A 23,754-nucleotide genomic window follows, 5' to 3' on the forward strand; every position below is an offset into this window, starting at 1 on the left:
CATGGATATACTGTGACTAGCGTAGATCTACTGCCATATACACTGTATGATTTTGACGGTGTGCGCCATGGATATACTGTGACTAGCGTAGATCTACTGCCATATACACTGTATGATTGTGACGATGTGCGCCATGGATATACTGTGACTAGCGTAGATCTACTGCCATATACACTGTATGATTTTGACGGTGTGCGCAATGGATATACTGTGACTAGCGTAGATCTACTGCCATATACACTGTATGATTTTGACGGTGTGCGCCATGGATATACTGTGACTAGGGTAGATCTACTGCCATATACACTGTATGATTTTGACGGTGTGCGCCATGGATATACTGTGACTAGCGTAGATCTACTGCCATATACACTGTATGATTTTGACGGTGTGCGCAATGGATATACTGTGACTAGCGTAGATCTACTGCCATATACACTGTATGATTGTGACGATGTGCGCCATGGATATACTGTGACTAGCGTAGATCTACTGCCATATACACTGTATGATTTTGACGGTGTGCGCCATGGATATACTGTGACTAGCGTAGATCTACTGCCATATACACTGTATGATCTTGACGGTGTGCGCCATGGATATACTGTGACTAGCGTAGATCTACTGCCATATACACTGTATGATTTTGACGGTGTGCGCCATGGATATACTGTGACTAGCGTAGATCTACTGCCATATACACTGTATGGTTCCCACCCCAGCCTTTAATCTTCAGAAGTGACTGCTGTGTTGTCTCATTTTTGATGAATACTGGAGCAGGCAGTGATGTCCTGATAATACTGTGGCCAGTCGAGGACCGTGAAAAGTCTTGGACAGTGTGTTCCCTTCACAACTTGTAACAAATACCTGTTGGATAGGGCACCGTTTCTGTACTGGATCAGGTTTCCCTATCTGAGGCAGGCTGGTTGGATCACATTTAAGACTTTATCTGAAGGTCTGCTGCCATGCTTTCTAACCAAGCCCCTCAAACCCTATTTTCCCCCTCCCACCACCCACACCCACACCCACCCACACCCACACCCACCCACTACACATCAGGTGAGGCTGTTTCTGTGCTGAATCAGGGGTCTGTGGCAGGCTGGTCGGATCACGCCAACACTTTGTCTGAAGAACACAGCGAGACCTTATGACAGCCTCTCCCTCTTCCTCCTCCTCTCCGCCCCGCCCCTCCCACTTCCGAAGCCACCCCCTCCCCCCTTACTCTCTCCTTTCCTTGTCCTCCTCCACTTCCTCCCCACCCCTCTTCCTTCCCCCTCTTCCCTTTCCCCATCCCTCTTCCCTTTCCCCATCCCTCTTCCCTTTCCCCATCCCTTTCCCCTTCCCTTTCCCCATCCCTCTTCCCTTTCCCCATCCCTCTTCCCTTTCCCCATCCCTCTTCCCTTTCCCCATCCCCCTTCCCTTTCCCCATCCCTCTTCCCTTTCCCCATCCCTCTTCCCTTTCTCCATCGAAGAAGATACTCACACCAAAGACGTTTGAACATTGTGAAAAGACGCGAAGGGAAGTCTGCAGAGTAGCCGTTGTTGATGACTACAAATGACATATTGTGCATAATAAATGTGCTGATATTATGGAGAGAACTTGAGAACTGTGATCTGTTTTTGACAAAAGACAAGCTATGAAGGCTGCTAATACTCTTACTCAAGGAGAGAGAAACTTGAGGTTTGGATAATTATAGTGTGGAAACGTGCTGATTTCCAGTGAACTGTACAGGACAGGTACAAGTGACTGCCAATACTTCTGCCTTGCTGTTTCTAAGACAAGAGAAGCTTGGTTTGCATCTGGCATTTGGATTTCTTGTGCAAAGGAAGATGGTATAGAGTGTGGACCTGTGATGATAGCTGATGAACAGTACAGGTAGACTTAAAAATCTGTCTTTTTGTGAAGAGCAGTGTTTTGGAGGTCACACCAAATATTAATGGTGGTATGGAGTGTGGACCTGAGATGATTTGTGATGAACTGTACCAGTAGACTCTATGTCAGCACAGAAGAAGGCCTTAGAATAGCACTAGCAGCGCTTTTTTTTTCTACTAACATGAGAAGACAGAGCAGGGTTGTTTTAAATTTAACAACAGAAATCAGTTGATTATGATCGACCGTTGTTATGTGTTTGATCTTAGAATTTAGTTTTGATGCCGTTAGCTCTTTTAGCTCTGTGTGCTTTATATGCTTCAAGCTTTTTGTCTCCAGCGTTTAGTAATAGCCCTCACTAGTGTTATTGTTTGCTGGTGTTTGTGGTTCTTCGGTTTGACATAATGAAAAACCTGCGTCAGGCAGAGGTAAAGATTTTATGATCAGTCAGAATCACAGCCGTTGAGAAAGACAGTCATAAGGAACGTTGGAAAACCACTCTGATTCTGAAGAAAACATGTTTTGATTCCCCCCCGAGGCAATTGGTAGCTTTAAACTTTAAAGCCAATTTGAAGAACAAAATTAATCTAGTCAAAAAGAAAACATGGCGGCAATCTTTGCTTTTGACGTGTTGATTGATTTGATCTCAAACTTATTTTTGCATTCGTACACTTGCACAACAGTGTCTTATTCTTACGTAACAGAGCACATTTTCATCAAACCATTCATGTTTTCAAAATGATGGATTTGACCAGATTAATGACTCATTGACTGCACCTTTTTTTGGACCAATTAATTTTCATATGGCACTTTGGACCATTAAGTTGAGTAACATCAAAATTGCTTCAAGACACCCTTTCACTGTTTGACCCTGAAGCTCACTTGTCTCGTGTTTAATGTGAATCAGAATTTGTTTTTAACGGCAAGAGCCATGAGATCAAATAGAAGGAAATCCGGATTGCGCGCTAGCTTCCAAAATCATAACTCTATATTTCTCATTATTATTCAGGCCTGAAAGCGGTGAGTATTTTACTAATGTCACATGTTTCAGACACACCCCTTGCTAGTGACTGGCCTGTAATGTCACTTGGGACAGTCTGACTCACTAAAAGCAGGAGTATTCACTGTTTCACAACCCACACAAACCTGACAGAGTTATTTTTGAACATTGTCTATTTGCGAAATTATCACTCTGCAGAGGGATCAGTTTTGTTACGTGTCTTATGAATGGAAGGAAGCTCTTGTTGCATGTAACAGTCTGTGGTGGTCTCCACGATCGTTTACAGGAGAAGGAAGGGACAAGTATTCAGGGCACACTCCTTCTTGTGAAAACAATGCCACTCACTGTCTCCGATCCGGCCAGGCTTGTACATGGAATACGACCATCCCTCCACTTGGTCACATAGCTAGAATCAACATCCCTCCACTTGGTCACACAGCTAGAATCAACATCCCTCCACTTGGTCACATAGCTAGAATCAACATCCCTCCACTTGGTCACACAGCTAGAATCAACATCCCTCCACTTGGTCACATAGCTAGAATCAACATCCCTCCACTTGGTCACACAGCTAGAATCAACATCCCTCCACTTGGTCACATAGCTAGAATCAACATCCCTCCACTTGGTCACACAGCTAGAATCAACATCCCTCCACTTGGTCACATAGCTAGAATCAACATCCCTCCACTTGGTCACACAGCTAGAATCAACATCCCTCCACTTGGTCACATAGCTAGAATCAACATCCCTCCACTTGGTCACATAGCTAGAATCAACATCCCTCCACTTGGTCACACAGCTAGAATCAACATCCCTCCACTTGGTCACACAGCTAGAATCAACATCCCTCCACTTGGTCACACAGCTAGAATCAACATCCCTCCACTTGGTCACACAGCTAGAATCAACATCCCTCCACTTGGTCCCACAGCTAGAATCAACATCCCTCCACTTGGTCACACAGCTAGAATCAACATCCCTCCACTTGGTCACACAGCTAGAATCAACATCCCTCCACTTGGTCACACAGCTAGAATCAACATCCCTCCACTTGGTCACACAGCTAGAATCAACATCCCTCCACTTGATCACATACCAAAATCAACATCCCTCCACTTGATCACATACCAAAATCAACATCCCTCCACTTGATCACATACCAAAATCAACATCCCTCCACTTGGTCACACAGCTAGAATCAACATCCCTCCACTTGGTCACATAGCTAGAATCAACATCCCTCCACTTGGTCACACAGCTAGAATCAACATCCCCCCACTTGATCACATACCAAAATCAACATCCCTCCACTTGATCACATACCAAAATCAACATCCCTCCACTTGATCACATACCAAAATCAACATCCCCCCACTTGGTCACACAGCTAGAATCAACATCCCTCCACTTGGTCACACAGCTAGAATCAACATCCCTCCACTTGATCACATACCAAAATCAACATCCCTCCACTTGATCACATACCAAAATCAACATCCCTCCACTTGATCACATACCAAAATCAACATCCCTCCACTTGATCACACAGCTAGAATCAACATCCCTCCACTTGGTCACACAGCTAGAATCAACATCCCTCCACTTGGTCCCACAGCTAGAATCAACATCCCTCCACTTGGTCACACAGCTAGAATCAACATCCCTCCACTTGGTCACATAGCTAGAATCAACATCCCTCCACTTGGTCACACAGCTAGAATCAACATCCCTCCACTTGGTCACACAGCTAGAATCAACATCCCTCCACTTGGTCACACAGCTAGAATCAACATCCCTCCACTTGGTCACATAGCTAGAATCAACATCCCTCCACTTGGTCCCACAGCTAGAATCAACATCCCTCCACTTGGTCACACAGCTAGAATCAACATCCCTCCACTTGGTCCCACAGCTAGAATCAACATCCCTCCACTTGGTCACACAGCTAGAATCAACATCCCTCCACTTGGTCACACAGCTAGAATCAACATCCCTCCACTTGGTCACACAGCTAGAATCAACATCCCTCCACTTGGTCACACAGCTAGAATCAACATCCCTCCACTTGGTCACACAGCTAGAATCAACATCCCTCCACTTGGTCACACAGCTAGAATCAACATCCCTCCACTTGGTCACACAGCTAGAATCAACATCCCTCCACTTGGTCACACAGCTAGAATCAACATCCCTCCACTTGGTCACATAGCTAGAATCAACATCCCTCCACTTGGTCACACAGCTAGAATCAACATCCCTCCACTTGGTCACATAGCTAGAATCAACATCCCTCCACTTGGTCACACAGCTAGAATCAACATCCCTCCACTTGGTCACACAGCTAGAATCAACATCCCTCCACTTGGTCACACAGCTAGAATCAACATCCCTCCACTTGGTCACACAGCTAGAATCAACATCCCTCCACTTGGTCACACAGCTAGAATCAACATCCCGATTGCTTGCTGTGGTGAGTTACAAGTTTTTGATGAATTGATTAAATGATTTTTGTAAAAAGTCACGAGTGGCTTTTACGAAATTAATTCATCAAAAAATTGCCAACCCCTCGCGGGTTAGGGGGAAGAATTTACCCGATGCTCCCCAGCATGTCGTAAGAGGCGACCAACGGATTCTGTTTCTCCTTTTACCCTTGTTAAATGTTTCTTGTATAGAATATAGTCAATGTTTGTAAAGATTTTAGTCAAGCAGTATGTAAGAAATGTTAAGTCCATTGTACTGGAAACTTGCATTCTCCCAGTAAAGTCAGATATTGTGCTACGTTGCAAGCCCCTGGAGCAAATTTTTGATTAGTGCTTTTGTGAACAAGAAACAATTGACAAGTGGCTCTATCCCATCTTCCCCCCTTTCCCCGTCGCGATATAACCTTCGTGGTTGAAAACAACGTAAAACACCATATAAAGAAAGAAAGAAATATCAGTGAATTATCGTTTGAAAAATAGGTCTGCGATTAACAAATGTCACCTTGGTGTTGAATTTAAAATTGTGACTGTGTTGTGTAGTTTAATAGACGAATTGTGAAAATAACTCAGTCATGTTTGTATGGGTTGTAGCCAGAGATCTGTCAGAAACATGTGTTCCGGTCCACGTGTTTCCAACAGACCCCTGGCTAGTGATTGGAGCTTTTGCAAGAAAAGCTCACTTTTCCACAACACTTTTAAACCCAAAGGAGTTATTTAAAAAAATCGTCTATTGTCGTGAACGTTGTCTATTTTTGTTAAGTGCTGTACCCCAAGTCAGATTTTTGAGTCTTAACTCTGTACATGTTACCGTGAATTTATTGCTGCAGACTGCATAATGTGTGTTAATACATGTTCCACAAATGTATAATTTGTCTCAGCCATCTGCTAATTGAGTATTTTGAAATATATACATGTGTGAAATCACTGTAAGCTGTAAAGTACATTTAGATGTAAATGTATGTAAAGTTGAAATGTGTATACATTTTAATGTCCATATCTGTAAAGCACAACTGTGTTCATTTGAAGCATAAAAAATACCTAAATATTATTTAAGCATAAAAAATCCTGTATTACTTGACAAAACTGGCAACGAATCAGCATTATCTTCTGAACCCCCATAGTAAATCTGTGGTAGCACTTCTTGCAGTCCCCCCCCCTGTTTTTGTGGTTTTTATTTCTCCATTCCTGAGCCGTAAGCGATGTTAGGTAATAACTGTGTCAATTTTTGTTATGCGCTGTGGAAGGTTGTATTACTTGGAGGTGAGGCAAGATGTAAACGTGGCGATAGCATCTGAGTGAACAATGAGCTCCGAAATTGCTGTTTTCAAAAGAAAAAGTCGTCATATCAAGTGATCATGGTGATTGTGTTTGTCAGCTTCTGAGCAAAAGGCGTCATATCACTGCATACAATTCAAGTCGGAGTTGATTTTTCAACCTGTCTATTACAGTCCAACCTGCCCTTGCGACCAGCTCTCGAAAGCGACCACCTGCCCACAACGACCGCTGTGAAGGTTCCCAGATGAGGGTTTTTTCTATAGGATTTATCTTTTTATAGCCACCTCCTGTCTGTAGCGACCACGTTTGGTTGGTCGCTTGGATGCTTTTTTTAGACAGGCTCGGCTGTATCTCAATGAAAATTAACCTTGATTGACAGGTCACCTGCAATGTGGGGACAAGTTTGGTTGGTCTCAAGGGTGTCCTTTCATCACAGGTACTAGTGTACATATTTGCCTCATTTTAACTCTGCCACAGCCGAGAATAAAAAACAAGAAAGGTAAGTTGTTGGAACGTTTAACTTGACAAAACAAAACAATAACGTTTACAAATATATCGACCCAACGGTAAATTGTATAACCATTAATAAACTGTTGGGTCGATATATTTGTGAACGTTTTGTTTTGTTTTGTCAAATTAAACGTTCCAACAATTTACCTTTCTTGGGTTTTTTATTCTGAAACTTGGAACGTTGGCCGTCAATTTGTTTTTGGATTTTTCTGCCACAGCTCATAAAGATTGACAGAGTTATTTCCAAACATCACCTTTTCCCTGTTTACACTCAGCAGTAGCAAGGCAGCTATTGTGGTGCTATATGATGTATATCAGCCTGTTCAAAGCGTATCTAAACTGTACAAATAATTATATTCTCAGTTAATGTCAACATGCATGCAGAAAAACAGAGTGAATTTTGTTGTTGTTGCTAGGCTGAGTCAGTGTACATTTTTGTATAATTTCCTCGCGATCATGATCAAATTTGGAAAGAAATCCATTTTATGTACATTTTATTCTCGTTCCATATATAATGCAGGTTTTATTTGTCAGTTGCATCATCAGATTTACGTTTGTTGTTTTTTACTGTGTAATATATATGTGAACTGTCTTGATGTTGAATAGTGCTTTTGACACCCATTGTTTGAATGAATCAATATTGTTTTTGATTTAAGATTTTGGTGCTACAGTACGTCAAAATTATTTGTTGTTAGTTTGTTTTGATTTTGTTGTTGTTTCTCTTTATGTGTATTCACATTTACATTTTTTGTTTTGTTAGGCCTAAAAAAAAAAATAGGTGTGGTTACGGTAACCCGACCTACCCTTTTTTTAGGGGCCGATCCTATAACTTTTTATTACATTTGTCAACAACAAAAAAACAAAAACAAAAACGAGTGCAAAAAACGCAATGAAAGCGAAATCGCCCGTGTCGCACACTTATTTCCCTGTCAAGTAGGTTTAATTTGTACATATTAGAAAAAAAAGTTTTAAAAAAAAAGTGATTGCCTACCTACCTACCCCTATTTTTTTGGGCTATGTTACCGTAACCACACCTATTTTTTTTTTTGGCCTTAGTCTTGTTTTTTTCAAGTGCAATGTTTGAAGATGCCATAATGTTGAATGTAAATAATTGTACAAGTATTTTCATAAGGTACGCCACAGAATCTACAGTGGTGATTATAGGACAATTTTCTTTCTTTCTTTTTTTCAGATTTGCTAGAATTGACTACATTTATTTTTATAGTTTTTAAACAGCGGAACATCGATTTGAAACAAGAAGTAATCTAGGTATGGCAATTCTTATTATGAATATGATTTTATTGTGATATCCTGCATCTCAGTTAAAACATTTACTAGAATAATTGCTTGTTGGTTCTGTTTTGTTGTAGGAGTCCCTTCATCAGAGGGATTCTGTAATCTTTGGAAAAGTTTCTTCATCAGAAATATCTGAAAGTGTCGTTCGTTTGGATGTGTTCTGACATCAGAGGGGGCTTGCCTTGTATTACAGGTACCCGGCCTATAAAACTGTACACTGAATTTAATGGGGCAGTCACACTCTGTGATTTGAATTTTGATATCGTTAAATTTGTTGCATGCGAGACAATCGCGGATGGACTTGCAACGAGGAACTAGTCACATTGCTACACTTCACTGCACGCAAGCAGATGCTTTTTGCCTTATAGCAGATTTTCAGTCTGCTCTGGAAAAGTTCTAACACCGCTCCTACCCTTTCTAAACTATCTTTCAACAAAAGCCTTTAATGGGAAAGTTTTTTTTTAAGTAGGCAGATGTGTCTCACTGTTCATTACTGTCGTACACCCTAACATTTCTCCTTAGCATCTGAGTAAAGAACTGTTAGTCCAAAAAGTTTTAAATGGACAAAGTTCGATGTTGATGTCCGCCTTGTGATTGGATTACAGAAAATAGAGCATGCAAACATCACCTACAATGAAATCGCAGGTTGTTTGACGATGGAGTTATGTGTTCATTCCAAAGAATGGTAAGAAAATGGTTCGGTGGGACCACCCTCTCTTGTATAGACACTGTGTAAGTACAAGTAAATGCTCATCTTTGGCTCACATAACACCCCATCAACATGGCTAAGGATATAGCTTCTTAAGGGTTTTCTTTGATTGTTTGAAATGTATGTGCTTGTCCCCCCGCGGGTTAGGGGGAAGAATTTACCCGATGCTCCCCAGCATGTCATAAGAGGCGACTAACGGATTCTGTTTCTCCTTTTACCCTTGTTAAGTGTTTCTTGTATAGAATATAGTCAATGTTTGTAAAGATTTTAGTCAAGCAGTATGTAAGAAATGTTAAGTCCTTTGTACTGGAAACTTGCATTCTCCTAATGAGATGATATATTGTACTACGTTACAAGCCCCTGGAACAATTTTTGAGTCACTTGAGAAAAAGTGACTCTATGTAATCGGTCAGTGTTAGTCTGTCCGGCCGGCCGTCCGGCCGGCCGTCCGGCCGGCCGTCCGTAGACACCACCTTAACGTTGGACTTTTCTCGGAAACTATCAAAGCGATCGGGCTCATATTTTGTTTAGTCGTGACCTCCAATGACCTCTACACTTTAACGATGGTTTCGTTGACCTTTGACCTTTTTCAAGGTCACAGGTCAGCGTCAAAGGAAAAATTAGACATTTTATATCTTTGACAAAGTTCATCGGATGTGATTGAAACTTTGTAGGATTATTCTTTACATCAAAGTATTTACATCTGTAGCCTTTTACGAACGTTATCAGAAAAACAAGGGAGATAACTAGCCTTTTCTGTTCGGCAACACACAACTTAACGTTGGGCTTTTCTCGGAAACTATAAAAGTGACCGGGCTCAAATTTTATGTGAACGTGACTCCCAGTGACCTCTACACTTTGACGTCTGCTTTGGTGACCTTTGACCTTTTTCAAGGTCACAGGTATGTCTTGAAGGAAAAAAATTGAAATATCATATCTCTGAAACTATTCATCGGATTTGATTCAAACTTTATAGGATTATTCTTTACATCAAATTATTTACATCTGTATTGTGTTGTGAATAGCAATTTCTTCCTGTCCATCTGATGCCTCATATAATATTCAGAACTGCGAAAGTGACTCGATCGAGCGTTTGCTCTTCTTGTTTGATTAGTGCTTTTGTGAACAAGAAACAATTAACAAGTGGCTCTATCTCATCTCCCCCCTTTCCCCGTCGCGATATAACCATGAACGGTTGAAAACGACGTTAAACACCAAATAAAGAAAGAAAGAAAGAAAGTATGTGCTTGCAAAAGAAATTACCTCTGCTGTATATCCAACAAGTATGTCAAAATGTAATCAAAACTTCAATGGTCAGAGATCAAACATTTTTTTCTTTGGTTAAAATGATTGAGGATTTGTGTGTGAAATGTGTCTTATACCTCAGAATTGGCTGACTGATATTTCGCATCTCTCTCCCTTTTTATATTCTGTAATTTATTTGTAGTGTTTTTATTTTTTTCTTGTATTTTTTTTTTCTTCTGTTGGTTATTTCCATGCATTTTTTTCTCTCTCCAGAGGTGAACATTTTATAAGTTATTTTTGAGAAAAACAATTGTGGGGGGAGCCGGAGGAGCTCGGAATAGGACTACATGTAACTAATATTCACAAAGAAAGTTCTAATTTTCTCAACATAAGAGTATTAACACTTTCTACCCCACCTATGTTGACCAAGTTTGTTTTAGCCGAGACCAGCTGTGCTGCAGCAGGTCACTCAGAATTGTAGTAACTGTGTATCAATGCAGGCGTTAGATGGACGTTACAGGAAGCGACTGAAGCTAACAATCTGAGCGGATATATCCGTACCTGGTCAGATAGAGCCATATGAGAGGGTATGGATATAACCGTACCTGGGAGACAATGAGTTAAGACATGTTAACCACTATGCTTGGCTTTAGCAGATATATAATACCAGATCATTTTGGACTTGTGGTATGTCATCGTTTTGAAGCGTTCATAGTACTTAGCATGAGTCGTAATGGCCTTCAATTTGATTATGGTAAACACATCAGCATTTTCTCTTTCTCAGGATTTTTTGTCAGAAGCAGCTGTTTTAACATTTATGGGTGTACATGACATTGTATTAAGAAAGATAAATCTGCACTTCTCCAAGTGATGTTAGTTTTAGGATTAAATCCTTTCATGTTTCAAACATTAGGGCAATATTCATAACAAGTTGTTTTCCACAAACACGGTTATCAATATATGAGGTCTTCCAAACTTTTGCTCAGCTTCAAGTTTATGATAGCAGCAGAGGGATCAAAATTTGTAATGCGACATTTCCTTACGCATGCGATGTGTTTAAATTTTTGATGTTTTGAAGGTATTTTTGTACTGTGCTTTATCAAGCAGACTTTGCTGTTATTCATCGAGTCTTCTAGGAGAGAAAGAGAACAGTTCTCACAATGGCATAATACTAGATTAAGACATTGTATTAATGTACAGATGTTTCTAAATTTTTTCCATGCATCCTTGTGGTACAATTTGTACCATGATGAAACATGAAGTTTGCCCATCACTGCGATTGGAAAGTCAGACCTGCTGTACTGATAAATATCATTTGTAAACATTGGTAATATAATGTTAATCTCTGACTCTGAATTGTTCATAAAACAATTTATGTGATTTTTAAAATTTATTTATTTTCTTTTGTATTTTTCTTTTGTATTTATTTTTAGTTTTATAAAGGTAATGCGCCATTCAGTATGTACACTCCTAACAACGAAATGTTTAGTTTCATTCGATAGAAGTTTTTTTCTTCAGAGTTTTCTAGTCATTTATTGTCATAACGGGACATCTCCATGTCTCCAACGGTTACGGTCCTTACTGTGAGTGACACTCTAGATGGTTCTGAAGTTCCGGCACGGTTGGCCTAGTGGTAAGGCATCCGCCCCGTGATCGGGAGGTCGTGGGTTCGAACCCCGGCCGGGTCATACCTAAGACTTTAAAATTGGCAATCTAGTGGCTGCTCCGCCTGGCGTCTGGCATTATGGGGTTAGTGCTAGGACTGGTTGGTCCGGTGTCAGAATAATGTGACTGGGTGAGACATGAAGCCTGTGCTGCGACTTCTGTCTTGTGTGTGGCGCACGTTATATGTCAAAGCAGCACTGCCCTGATATGGCCCTTCGTGGTCGGCTGGGCGTTAAGCAAACAAACAAAATGGTTCTGAAGTTGCACTAGGTAAGAACATAAATATCCAAACCAGATGTACAGAGGACATATTCATGGTTTTTTTCTTCCCTGAAGTCAATTGCAGTTTCCTTGTACAGTGGATATGCAAGGACACTCCAAAGTGTTCCTTCATTGCAGGTGTCCTGTCCTGTATATTTTGGTGAAGTTAATAGAAAAATATGTCCTCATCGGAGGAGCCTCACATTGCAGGTGTCCTGTCCTGTTTGGGCCATATTATTCACAGATTGACATTTCTTTAGATGCATAATGTTTCTGTTTATTAACCCTTAAGTTACACTGGTGCAATTCTGTAACACATGTTACATAGCCACTGGTGAATTAACAGAGAGAAAAATAAAGAAAAACGGTCATATAGGTTTTCGCATCCATGGGAGGTAATCGGAACCGACCAAACAGACTGAGCCAGTAGCGCGACATATGTCGCGACAACCAGCCTAAGGGTTAACAAAAACTAGTGTTCAAGTGTGTACTGTCATGTTGGATGGATTTAATATTGTTGTCAGATTTGTGATGGAAAATGTTCCTCTGTGTTCCGTTTTGTGGCCTTTGTCTCGAAAAGTGTGAAAGAATCACACATGTTTGCGTCATTATGTATTAAAAGTACATAAGTAATCATCAACTGTGTTGAGTTTGCGCTGTGCATGTTCAGTGGACAGACACACGTCGATAAGCTAACTACTGCTTCAAAGCGCTTTCTTCTTAACAAGAGATAACAGTTATTTATATTTCCAATGTGAAGTTTTATGAACCAGTCGAAGTTACACACTTGAGGTACGTTTCCATTGCAGCAACGCGATGGCTGCGCCGCAGCAGCGTGACAGTAGCTGCAGCGACAAAAAACCGATCGCAATAGTAGAATCAAACAACACAAAGTTCCATAGGTGCAAAGCAGTGGCAATGTGCCACGCAGCATTAGGCAACTATATTTTTTTCAAACAAAATTGCTGCCACGGAGGTTTTGCATCTAAAGCGAGTGTGGTCTTTGTCTTTACAAACTTTCCAAGGCCCCTTACAACTATGGCTTTTCATTCTGTAAAACAACATTAACAACAAAAGCACTGGATATACCATTCACGCCGGTGAGTGACAAAAATACTCATGCATGCAGGCAACAGAAAGGCTCTAGACAGGATTTACTTTCTCACTTTTATTCAGGTCTGTGCCCGCAGCAGAATGTACCTTTTTAAATTTATGAAAATGTATTGCAAACTTGTGATTTGGTGTTTGTTTCAGATCACAACTACATCCATGAAAATGCACACATTTCTATCCTGTTTCATGCAGTGGAATCCCTCTTTCTAAGAACTCCTAAGTTAAGACTTCCCCTCTTTCTAAGAACTCCTAAGTTAAGACTTCCCCTCTTTCTAAGAACTCCTAAGTTAAGACTTCCCCTCTTTCTAAGAACTCCTAAGTTAAGACTTCCCCTCTTTCTAAGAACTCCTAAGTTAAGACTTCCCCTCTTTCTAAGAACTCCTAAGTTAAGACTTCCCCTCTTTCTAAGAACTCCTAAGTTAAGACTTCCCCTCTTTCTAAGAACTCCTAAGTTAAGACTTCCCCTCTTTCTAAGAACTCCTAAGTTAAGACTTCCCCTCTTTCTAAGAACTCCTAAGTTAAGACTTCCCCTCTTTCTAAGAACTCCTAAGTTAAGACTTCCCCTCTTTCTAAGAACTACTAAGTTAAGACTTCCCCTCTTTCTAAGAGCTCCTAAGTTAAGACTTCCCCTCTTTCTAAGAACTCCTAAGTTAAGACTTCCTCTCTTTCTAAGAACTCCTAAGTTAAGACTTCCCCTCTTTCTAAGAACTACTAAGTTAAGACTTCCCCTCTTTCTAAGAGCTCCTAAGTTAAGACTTCCCCTCTTTCTAAGAACTCCTAAGTTAAGACTTCCCCTCTTTCTAAGAACTCCTAAGTTAAGACTTCCCCTCTTTCTAAGAACTCCTAAGTTAAGACTTCCTCTCTTTCTAAGAACTAAGTTAAGACTTCCCCTCTTTCTAAGAACTCCTAAGTTAAGACTTCCCCTCTTTCTAAGAACTCCTTAGTCCTAAGTTAAGACTTCCCCTCTTTCTAAGACCCTGCTTTTCCAGATTTTCTGTTCATAATTTGTGTAACTTGACCTCCATTAAAAACAAGAAGGGCAAAGCCCATACGACTCACATGCTTGACCTTTACATGACCTTGACCTTCAGCTAAACCTAGCAATGACATCATACACTAAGAACTGCTTTACACATTTTTCCTACCAAAATACATGTGACCTTGACCCAAGGTCAAGGTCATGCAACACAAAGCTGTTAATTCAAGACATAGGAAGTACAATGGTGCTTATTGGCTTTCTACCATGAGATATGGTCACTTTTAGTGGTTCACTACCTTATTTTGGTCACATTTCATAAGGGTCAAAGTGACCTTGACCTTGATCATATGTGACCAAATGTGTCTCATGATGAAAGCATAACATGTGCCCCACATAATTTTTGAGTCACTTGAGAAAATGTGACTCTATGTAATCGGTCAGTGTTAGTCTGTCCGGCCGGCCGTAGACACCACCTTAACGTTGGACTTTTCTCGGAAACTATCAAAGCGATCGGGCTCATATTTTGTTTAGTCGTGACCTCCAATGACCTCTACACTTTAACGATGGTTTCGTTGACCTTTGACCTTTTTCAAGGTCACAGGTCAGCGTCAAAGGAAAAATTAGACATTTTATATCTTTGACAAAGTTCATCGGATGTGATTGAAACTTTGTAGGATTATTCTTTACATCAAAGTATTTACATCTGTAGCCTTTTACGAACGTTATCAGAAAAACAAGGGAGATAACTAGCCTTTTCTGTTCGGCAACACACAACTTAACGTTGGGCTTTCCTCGGAAACTATAAAAGTGACCGGGCTCAAATTTTATGTGAACGTGACTCCCAGTGACCTCTACACTTTGACGTCTGCTTTGGTGACCTTTGACCTTTTTCAAGGTCACAGGTATGTCTTGAAGGAAAAAAATTGAAATATCATATCTCTGAAACTATTCATCGGATTTGATTCAAACTTTATAGGATTATTCTTTACATCAAATTATTTACATCTGTATTGTGTTGTGAATAGCAATTTCTTCCTGTCCATCTGATGCCTCATATAATATTCAGAACTGCGAAAGTGACTCGATCGAGCGTTTGCTCTTCTTGTTAAGTTTGAAACAGTTATCTTCCATAGTTCAGGGTCAAGGTCACTTCAAAATATGTATACAATCCAACTTTGAAAAGCTCCTGTGACCTTGACCTTGAAGCAAGGTAAACCAAACTGGTATCAAAAGATGGGGCTTACTTTGCCCTATATATCATATATAGGTGAGGTATTAAATCTCAAAAACTTCAGAGAAAATGGGAAAAATAGCTGTTTTTTAGACAACATTTATGGCCCCTGCGACCTTGACCTTGAAGCAAGGTCAAGATGCTATGTATGTTTTTTGAGGCCTTGTCATCATACACCATCTTGCCAAATTTGGTACTGATAGACTGAATAGTGTCCAAGAAATATCCAACGTTAAAGTTTTCCGGACGGACGGACGGACGCCAGGACGGACGGACGGACGACTCGGGTGAGTACATTGACTCACTTTTGCTTCGCATGTGAGTCACACAAAAAAAAAAGAGTCTAATGGAGACTCCCTCCCTTGTTAAGACTAATGATTATCTCACATTTTTTGAGGTGTTGAAAGGGGGTTCACTGAATAGTTTGTATGTGTGCGTGTGCTTCGAATCACAACTGTTAGGCCAAACAAAAATATATGTTGGTTTAGGGTAACCTGACCGACCCTATTTTTTCCCGCCGCGCCTAAAACTTTGTTTTCATTTCTCAAAAAAAATCCCAACAAAAACCCACCTTTGGCACATTTTGCAAACCATACCGAGACTAAAAATTAAACATTAAAAATAAAAAAAGCCGACCTACCGACCCTATTTGTGTTGGTCATGTTACCCTAAACCAACATATATTTTTGTTTGGCCTTATCTATATCCATGAGCACACTCACTTAATTAAATCACTTGTACAAAGATTTGCTGGCAGACAAATGATCCAGTCTTGACCTATGCATAGTCAATTTGATGTACGCAGCATGCAAAATATGCAGCAAATGCATACAATTTGGTAAATAATGCCAATCATTTCAGCACAGTTAAACCAGTGTATCAAACATCAAAAGCATTATTTGCAACTATCATTCAGCTGGGACCAAATGTTCTTAGATAACGGCAAAACTAAATGGTTTATATCACAAAAGAATTTCACAACATTCATATACGTTTAAAAGTGAAAAAAATATTTGACAAAGGATAGAGTACCCTTCCCGCTTTTGTGACAGGTAGCTTTCATAGTTTGTACGCCAGCTTTGTATACCCTCAAAGTAATTGCATTGAATTACGCATATTTGACAGCCAAACTAACCACACATGCAGCTTCAAAACATTTGTTACTAATTCCCTTCTTCACAGACAGGGAATAGAGAATACTACATGGCTTGCTGTGTCGTACCAGATTTACACGAATTGGTTTTTAAAATATTGAACTGCGAGCGAAAGCGAGCTGTTCACTATTTGTAAAAGCAACGAGTGTAAATCTGGTACGACACAGCAAGCCATGTAGTATTCTGTTTATCCTACATACTGTACTACACGTTTTAAAATGACGTGAAACAGTAAACATTTCTAAGAATATGCACTAGGTACTTTATATAATTGTGAATACACATCCCAATGACAAAAAAAAACCACACAAACAAAACCACACACACACAAAGGCACAAGCAGATCCATGAACAACACGACTAATATCATGCAAGCAACTACAACAAAATAGTACTTTTTGCAAATAGAAGCGTTTTATTGTGCGACTACTGGCATTATTATATTACTTTTCTCCATGTTATCCGATATATGGACAATTTTTCACACAGCCTTTTTCTCACTGACTAAAAATATCAACATCCGTACAGTGAAAAAAAGAAGGCACATACTTGAACACAAATAAAAACACAATCGATCTTATGCGTTTTGTTCTGAACAGACAAACACAACTACACGTTAACATGAGATCTCTCTTCTTCAAGGATGGCACTAACACTGTACAGTGCATTTTTATTATACAGGAATGTTTGCCACAGCCAGGACTACTTTACTCAAGAAATTCCACACAATGATGATGCTATGCTGTTGAACGTAGATTTTGTTTACCCTCCCTCTCTTTCTTCATATTTAAAACGGTTATAGGCAATGTACAGACTGGAAGCCCACTTCTTAGGCCCCCAGTTTCCACCCTCCCCCTTTCTAGGCCTTGCTTGTCCACATGTTCTCTTCATGAACTCTGTCAATGTTACTTCCCTTTTAAGACTTAAAGCTCTCGGATTTGTCGAGGTCGTTAAGGGGGATTCCACTGTACATTCCTAATATAAAATTTAGACAATTTGTTTGTTTGTTTATTTGTTGCTTAACGTCCAGCCGACTACGCAGAGCCATATCAGGACGAGGAAGGGGGGGATGAAGGGGGCCACTTGTCAAGCGATTCCTGTTTACAAATGCACTAACCCATTACTTGTGTCCCAGCAGGCTTTAGTAAAACTAAATTAATACCTACTGGAAGATTACCAGTTTCCAGTATGTTAAAATAGGCTTAACCTATCTACTGCTGGACTTACATCAGAACACTAACAGATTAAACTATACATGAATCGCGAGACAAGCGGCAAGAGAAGAGATTTTTGGAAAAAATACAGGTGAATGAGCAAGAAGGCAGAAAAAAGAAAAGAATTCATGAAGAAAAAGAGAGCATGACAGGAAAGACGAACCAAAAATCTACCTAACAGCAAACTAGAAAGCTCCTGCGGTTCCAAAAACAGGAGGGGCCTTTAATTTCATAACCGCAGTGCCCCACTGCGGGAATTTAGACAATGGCAGATGATTTCAAATATTGCAAATACATTTGAATCCCCCTTTTCAAACATACCCCAACCTCACTGACTTTATTTAAGACTACCAATGTGAGAGCCTGCTTTCTCAGATCTTCAGTTCATTAATGCCCTCCTTCATTAAACCTGCAGTTGACTTTGCATGTCAAAATGTCTCTGATCCTGATTGTTTGTTCGTTCGTGGGCTGAAACTCCCACGGCTTTTACGTGTATGACCGTTTTTACCCCGCCATTTAAGCAGCCATACGCCGCTTTCGGAGGAAGCATGCTGGGTATTTTCGTGTTTCTATAACCCACCGAACTCTGACATGGATTACAGGATCTTTTTCGTGCGCACTTGGTCTTGTGCTGTACACACGGGGGTGTTCGGACACCGAGAAGAGTCTGCACACAAAGTTGACTCTGAGAAATAAATTTCTCGCCGAACGTGGGGACGAACTCACGCTGACAGCAGCCAACTGGATACAAATCCAGCGCGCTACCGACTGAGCTACATCCCCGCCCTCTGATCCTGATGATAGCAAACACTTTTAAAACAGTACACATATCATGAAATTAGGTAAAAGGCATTAATTAATTTTTTTTTTGGGGGGGGGGGGGGGGAAGGGTCCACACTGACGCATGCTAAACTGTACAGTGCAAAAGACGCTCAGAAGAGTTTAATGATTCACAGTGAATGTTGCACATCAGGAGGTAGCCAAGATTAAAACAGAAGTTGTCCAAAAAAAACAGCAAGGAAAATAATCACTCCACACAGTTAAGATTGCTTTCTTCACGAAGCATCTGAACACACACAATATCAAGATAATGATTCAGCAGGATCAACTGGCTCCCTTAGTTTTGTTTTTGACTTTCGTTTCTTGCTTATTTTGTTTTGCTTTCCTAATGTGGCAACTGATCACACACAACATCAAGACAATGATCCAGCTTGATAAATCAGCTCCTTTGCTTTGTTTTGTTTTTAATTTTAATATTTCTATATCTAATTTCTTTTTCTGCTTCTTTCCTTTTTCTATTTTTTTCCTTTTTTTTTTTTTAAACATTTTTCTTTCCGTTTTTATGAGAAATGGTTGCTGTAAAGGACAACTGAGAATAGAATTTTTATTTTTTAAATCAGTTGTACAAAGTTTAAATTCAACTGACAGTATAGAGGTTCTGCCTCAAAGGAAGAATACTAAATACTATACATGTAGTATAAACCTGAAAACAAGGCATACAAATCCATGGAAACTCAAAAGCCCACATCTTTACATATATACAGTCCACAAAGTTTTAGAAGGAGGGACCTGTCATTGTTCTTAAATTGCTGAAAATACACAACAAACCTCTCACAATATATCAGACAGAGTATAAGTCACCTTGGTTTGTAGAGATTTGCTTCATACAGCGGAACATGTCTTTTGAGATACACAAAGTTAAGACTTCCCGCTTTTCAAGACCCTGCCTTCTCAGATCTTCAGTTAAAATAATGGCGGTAAGTTTACCTCCATTTTGAATGCTCCCTTCTTTTAGGCCTCATTTCCTCACATTTGTTAAAGGTGGCCTGGAAAGTGGAGTACCACTGTACCATGAATACATTCAACCAAAAATGAGTAGACAAGCAATCATTGGATGTATAAGCTACATGGAAACTGTTACCGTATGAACACAGCAGCGACAATGACAATGCACAGGATTTCAGCACAGAAAATCTCGAGGTAATGACGCTGTACACGACTAACGGTAACACCAGCAAGTATTGACTTCAAAGGTAACTGTCCAACCGGTCTCTCACGACCACATTGGATAGGGACACCTTTTTACTTTTCCACAGACCAATAATCAGCACCCTTCCAGCTTTCTTTGCTAACTGCTGAGTTGGAATTTTTTGTCCATTTAACTTGGACATAAGTGTCAGCTGTGAACTTAATTCTGGGAGAAAAAAAAGTCCACTCTGCACAGACACGAGTCAGGCCATTGATTGTGTGTGTGTGTCCAAGTGAATACATGTTTCTTAACTTATATAAAAGCTTGGAAATGTTTGTGCCAGTTTACATGATGTTTTGCACATCAAAAAGAGAGGCACATGTATTTTCAATTTAAACAAATTTCTATGCGAAAAATCACGAACTGAAGACCAGTACCGTACATTTTAAACAACAAAACAGAATTCTGCACAAACTAAATAAGACAAACAAATAAAATAAACAGCGCACAGATGGAAGAAAATATTGTTCCACAGAGTTCATCCGAAGAATCTTTTACAAAATGTCTTTGTGGCAAATCACTGAGTGAAAATCTCGGACCACATTGCATTCAGTGCCGTGAACGACTGAACTGGATTGATCTGTACAAAATTAAAAAGAACCACGAACACAGAAAACTGCACACAAACAGATGAACATAGCCTGCCACAGGGGTGATCTGAAGATCAAGAAAGTTCAACCACACACGTACGTTGTCCAGACAGAACAGAATGAAAAGACAAGCAAAGAATCTCAACATGGCAAAAGGCTAAGTATTCCCTGTGCTGTCATCTATCTGCCTGCTGCACCCGCATGTAGAAAAGGGTCACAAGGATACCTGCACACAAATTAACCATTGCATTTTACTCAACATTGAGAACTATACGAATCATTTTTTTAATTTTAATATTGGGAAATGCATGTAAAAATACATGTGTGAATGCATTTTATTCAAAACTGAGGGATACCTGTATAAATGCATTTTATTCCAAATTCAGGAATACCTGTATAAATGCATTTTATTCCAAATTCAGGAATACCTGTATAAAAGCATTTAATTCAAAATTCAGGAATACCTGTATTAAAGCATTTTATTCAAAATTCATGAATGCAAATTATTCAAAATTGAAGAATACATGTACCTGTATCATTGGCATTGTTTTATATTTAATACATGCACAACCTTCAAGTCTAATAAGCAGTTGTCATTTTTGGGGCGTGAACACACGTTATTCTGTTGCCTTCTGTTGCATTTCTTTTCTTTTCTCAATTTCTCAACTGGTGCCCTTCAAATCAAGGTCATCAAATCTTCTTCTCTTCTTCGCTCATGGGCTGAAATTCCCATGTTCACTCGTGTTTTTGCATGAGTGGGGTTTTACTTGTATGATGGTTTTTACCCCGGATTCAGGCAGCCATACGCCATGAAAGGCCATCAAATAAAACCAGAGAACTCAAACAGCCGCTCTCTGGACAACAACCTTACCTAAGACAAAGCCGATGGTGATTTTGCTGTTGACGGTGAGCTCAAAATACCAAGGGGTGTTGGGGACAGCGCCTTGAGTGGGCAGCCACAGCACAGCCACTAACACCACGATCGGAGCCAGGTAGTATATCATGCTCTGACCTGCAACATTCAGTTCAGACACTGCAATGCGATACAGTTGGGGATCCCTCCCACCTTTTTAGACCTTGAAAAATCTAACGAAATCAGGTCTTGAAAAATCTAACGAAATCAGGTCTTGAAAAATCTAACGAAATCAGGTCTTGAAAAATCTAACGAAATCAGGTCTTGAAAAATCTAACGAAATCAGGTCTTGAAAAATCTAACGAAATCAGGTCTTGAAAAATCTAACGAAATCAGGTCTTGAAAAATCTAACGAAATCAGCTCTTGAAAAATCTAACGAAATCAGCTCTTGAAAAATCTAACGAAATCAGGTCTTGAAAAATCTAACGAAATCAGCTCTTGAAAAATCTAACGAAATCAGGTCTTGAAAAATCTAATGAAATCAGCTCTTGAAAAATCTAACGAAGTCAGCTCTTGAAAAATCTAACGAAATCAGGTCTTGAAAAATCTAACGAAATCAGCTCTTGAAAACCCACCTAGCTCACTGAAGGAAAATACTCGTGTGACCTTTGTATATAAATGTTTGAACTGTACCACTGTATGTCTGTAGGCTTAGAATATAGAATCAACAAAACAAGAACTTTAAGTTTATGGAATGTAGAATTATGGACAAAACAAAACATGCACTAGTTAGCCTTCACTTCCATCTTTGACGAAGCAACATCCGAAGAAAAGTGATCACCCACCATTGTTATTTGTTTGTTGAGTATCTTGTACCTCCACTTTAAAAGATCAATAGCTCAAGGCTCTAGTGATTTTTTGTTAGTCTATAATTAGAACCTGCCATAAACTTAAGTCGGTGAACTTTGCAAAGTCAACTTCGTGAAGTCTTTTTACCAAAAACTCAGTGCTAAAGCTTTGTGCGGCCAGCTTCGCAAAGTCTTTATACCAAAAACTCAGTGCTAAAGCTTTGTGCGGCCAGCTTCGCAAAGTCTTTATACCAAAAACTCAGTGCTAAAGCTTTGTGCGGCCAGCTTCGCAAAGTCTTTATACCAAAAACTCAGTGCGGCCAGATTTGCGAAGTATACTTCGCATAGTCGACTTCGGCCTGTCAAACAGGCTTAACTCTTCTTGTTTTTTATTTGAAAACGTTAGCAGTCTATATGTGACCCTCCACCACGGAATGAGTCGCAGGTCACCTTTGCATGATTTTTATATTTTTACATTTTCCTAAAGAGTTTTTTATGCTCTATCCAGTGGTGAAAACCGTTTTAGAAAAGAGCGAAAACTGTTTGAGTTATAAGCCTGTGACTAAGGTGACCCTCACACTGTTACCAGACACTCCCCGGACTTATATTAAGCCTAGCGCAGAACCGCGCGAGGTGACATGCGACTCATTTCGTGGTGGAGGGTCACATATCATATGTGTCAGATTCTGTTCCGGGGATAGAGAGGCTACTGTACCACCTACACTGTGCATTGGTGCCTGCCGTTTTGTTCTCCGGTGTCGTTTGTTGTGGCGGCTGAGAAGAAGAGCGTCTGCAGACGTGTCTGCTCCGGGCACCGCCGGAGAGGGAGGCAGGGGCACTAGCATGTTGCGGTTCAGTATCTCCGGACCGAGGGGATGATTCGTCCGTGTGGGAGACCAACTCTGCTGTCACATCTCTGTAACCTGTAGCACATATGCCAGACTAAGATTCAGAAATCGTTTTTTTTTTATTGAAAAGAAAGGTGGGGTCTAAGGGCAAGGACCTTTGGGGAGGGGGGGGGGGGGTAAGGGGGGGATGGTGTTAAAGCCCCATGAAGCTGAAGGAATTTCCCCATGAAGCTGAAGGGATTTTGCATCTTTGTTGGTTAAAATCAGCACAAAAAAAGTAGGTATATATATATATAACCCACACCTTTATCACATGTATGCACACCTATACAAATATACCGAAACATTTTATTTAAAGATCGATTAGCGATTACTTTATTAGCTCTCTACTCAAGAGTCGGCGCTTTTCTCTTTCTTTCGCGAATCTTCATTTGTCAACAAGTCGTCGGGACAAGATAGCGTACAGAGGAAAACCGGATGTATTAGGATCTCGCGTGCGCGAGATTTCGGTTTTTTTTTCTTGCGGTAGTTGCACGAGAGCAGCCATGTTGTGTTTTCGTCTGCTCGACTGAAAATGCGC

The 23,754-nt window shown here is 40.2% G+C and overlaps 1 protein-coding gene and 1 long non-coding RNA gene across 3 annotated transcripts in view; both read right to left on the minus strand.

Moving 5' to 3' along the window:
• Positions 1-13,467: 13,467 nt before the first annotated feature.
• Positions 13,468-15,980, minus strand: LOC138946306 (uncharacterized). Of its 2 annotated transcripts, none has more exons than XR_011449236.1 (2): positions 14,404-15,980; positions 13,468-14,300 (listed from the first exon to the last, which is right to left on the minus strand). It is a non-coding gene; the product is annotated as an uncharacterized lncRNA (long non-coding RNA). The 2 variants fall into 2 exon arrangements; XR_011449237.1 differs by having other exon boundaries at positions 13,468-14,363.
• Positions 15,981-17,183: 1,203 nt separating this feature from the next.
• The window catches only part of LOC138946305 (motile sperm domain-containing protein 1-like), a 13,352-nt gene continuing 6,781 nt past the window's right edge, over positions 17,184-23,754 (minus strand). Inside the window, exons 5-7 of the mRNA XM_070317847.1 lie at positions 23,049-23,249; positions 21,496-21,636; positions 17,184-20,850 (exon numbers count right to left, since the gene is read on the minus strand). Of these exons, the coding sequence (XP_070173948.1) occupies positions 20,801-20,850; positions 21,496-21,636; positions 23,049-23,249 (392 nt within the window). The 3' untranslated portion in view covers positions 17,184-20,800. The remainder of the gene's footprint in view (positions 20,851-21,495; positions 21,637-23,048; positions 23,250-23,754) is intronic.

This window comes from Littorina saxatilis, linkage group LG13 (genome assembly GCF_037325665.1).
Source record: "Littorina saxatilis isolate snail1 linkage group LG13, US_GU_Lsax_2.0, whole genome shotgun sequence".
In the NCBI taxonomy this organism is placed as follows: Eukaryota; Metazoa; Mollusca; class Gastropoda; order Littorinimorpha; family Littorinidae; genus Littorina; species Littorina saxatilis.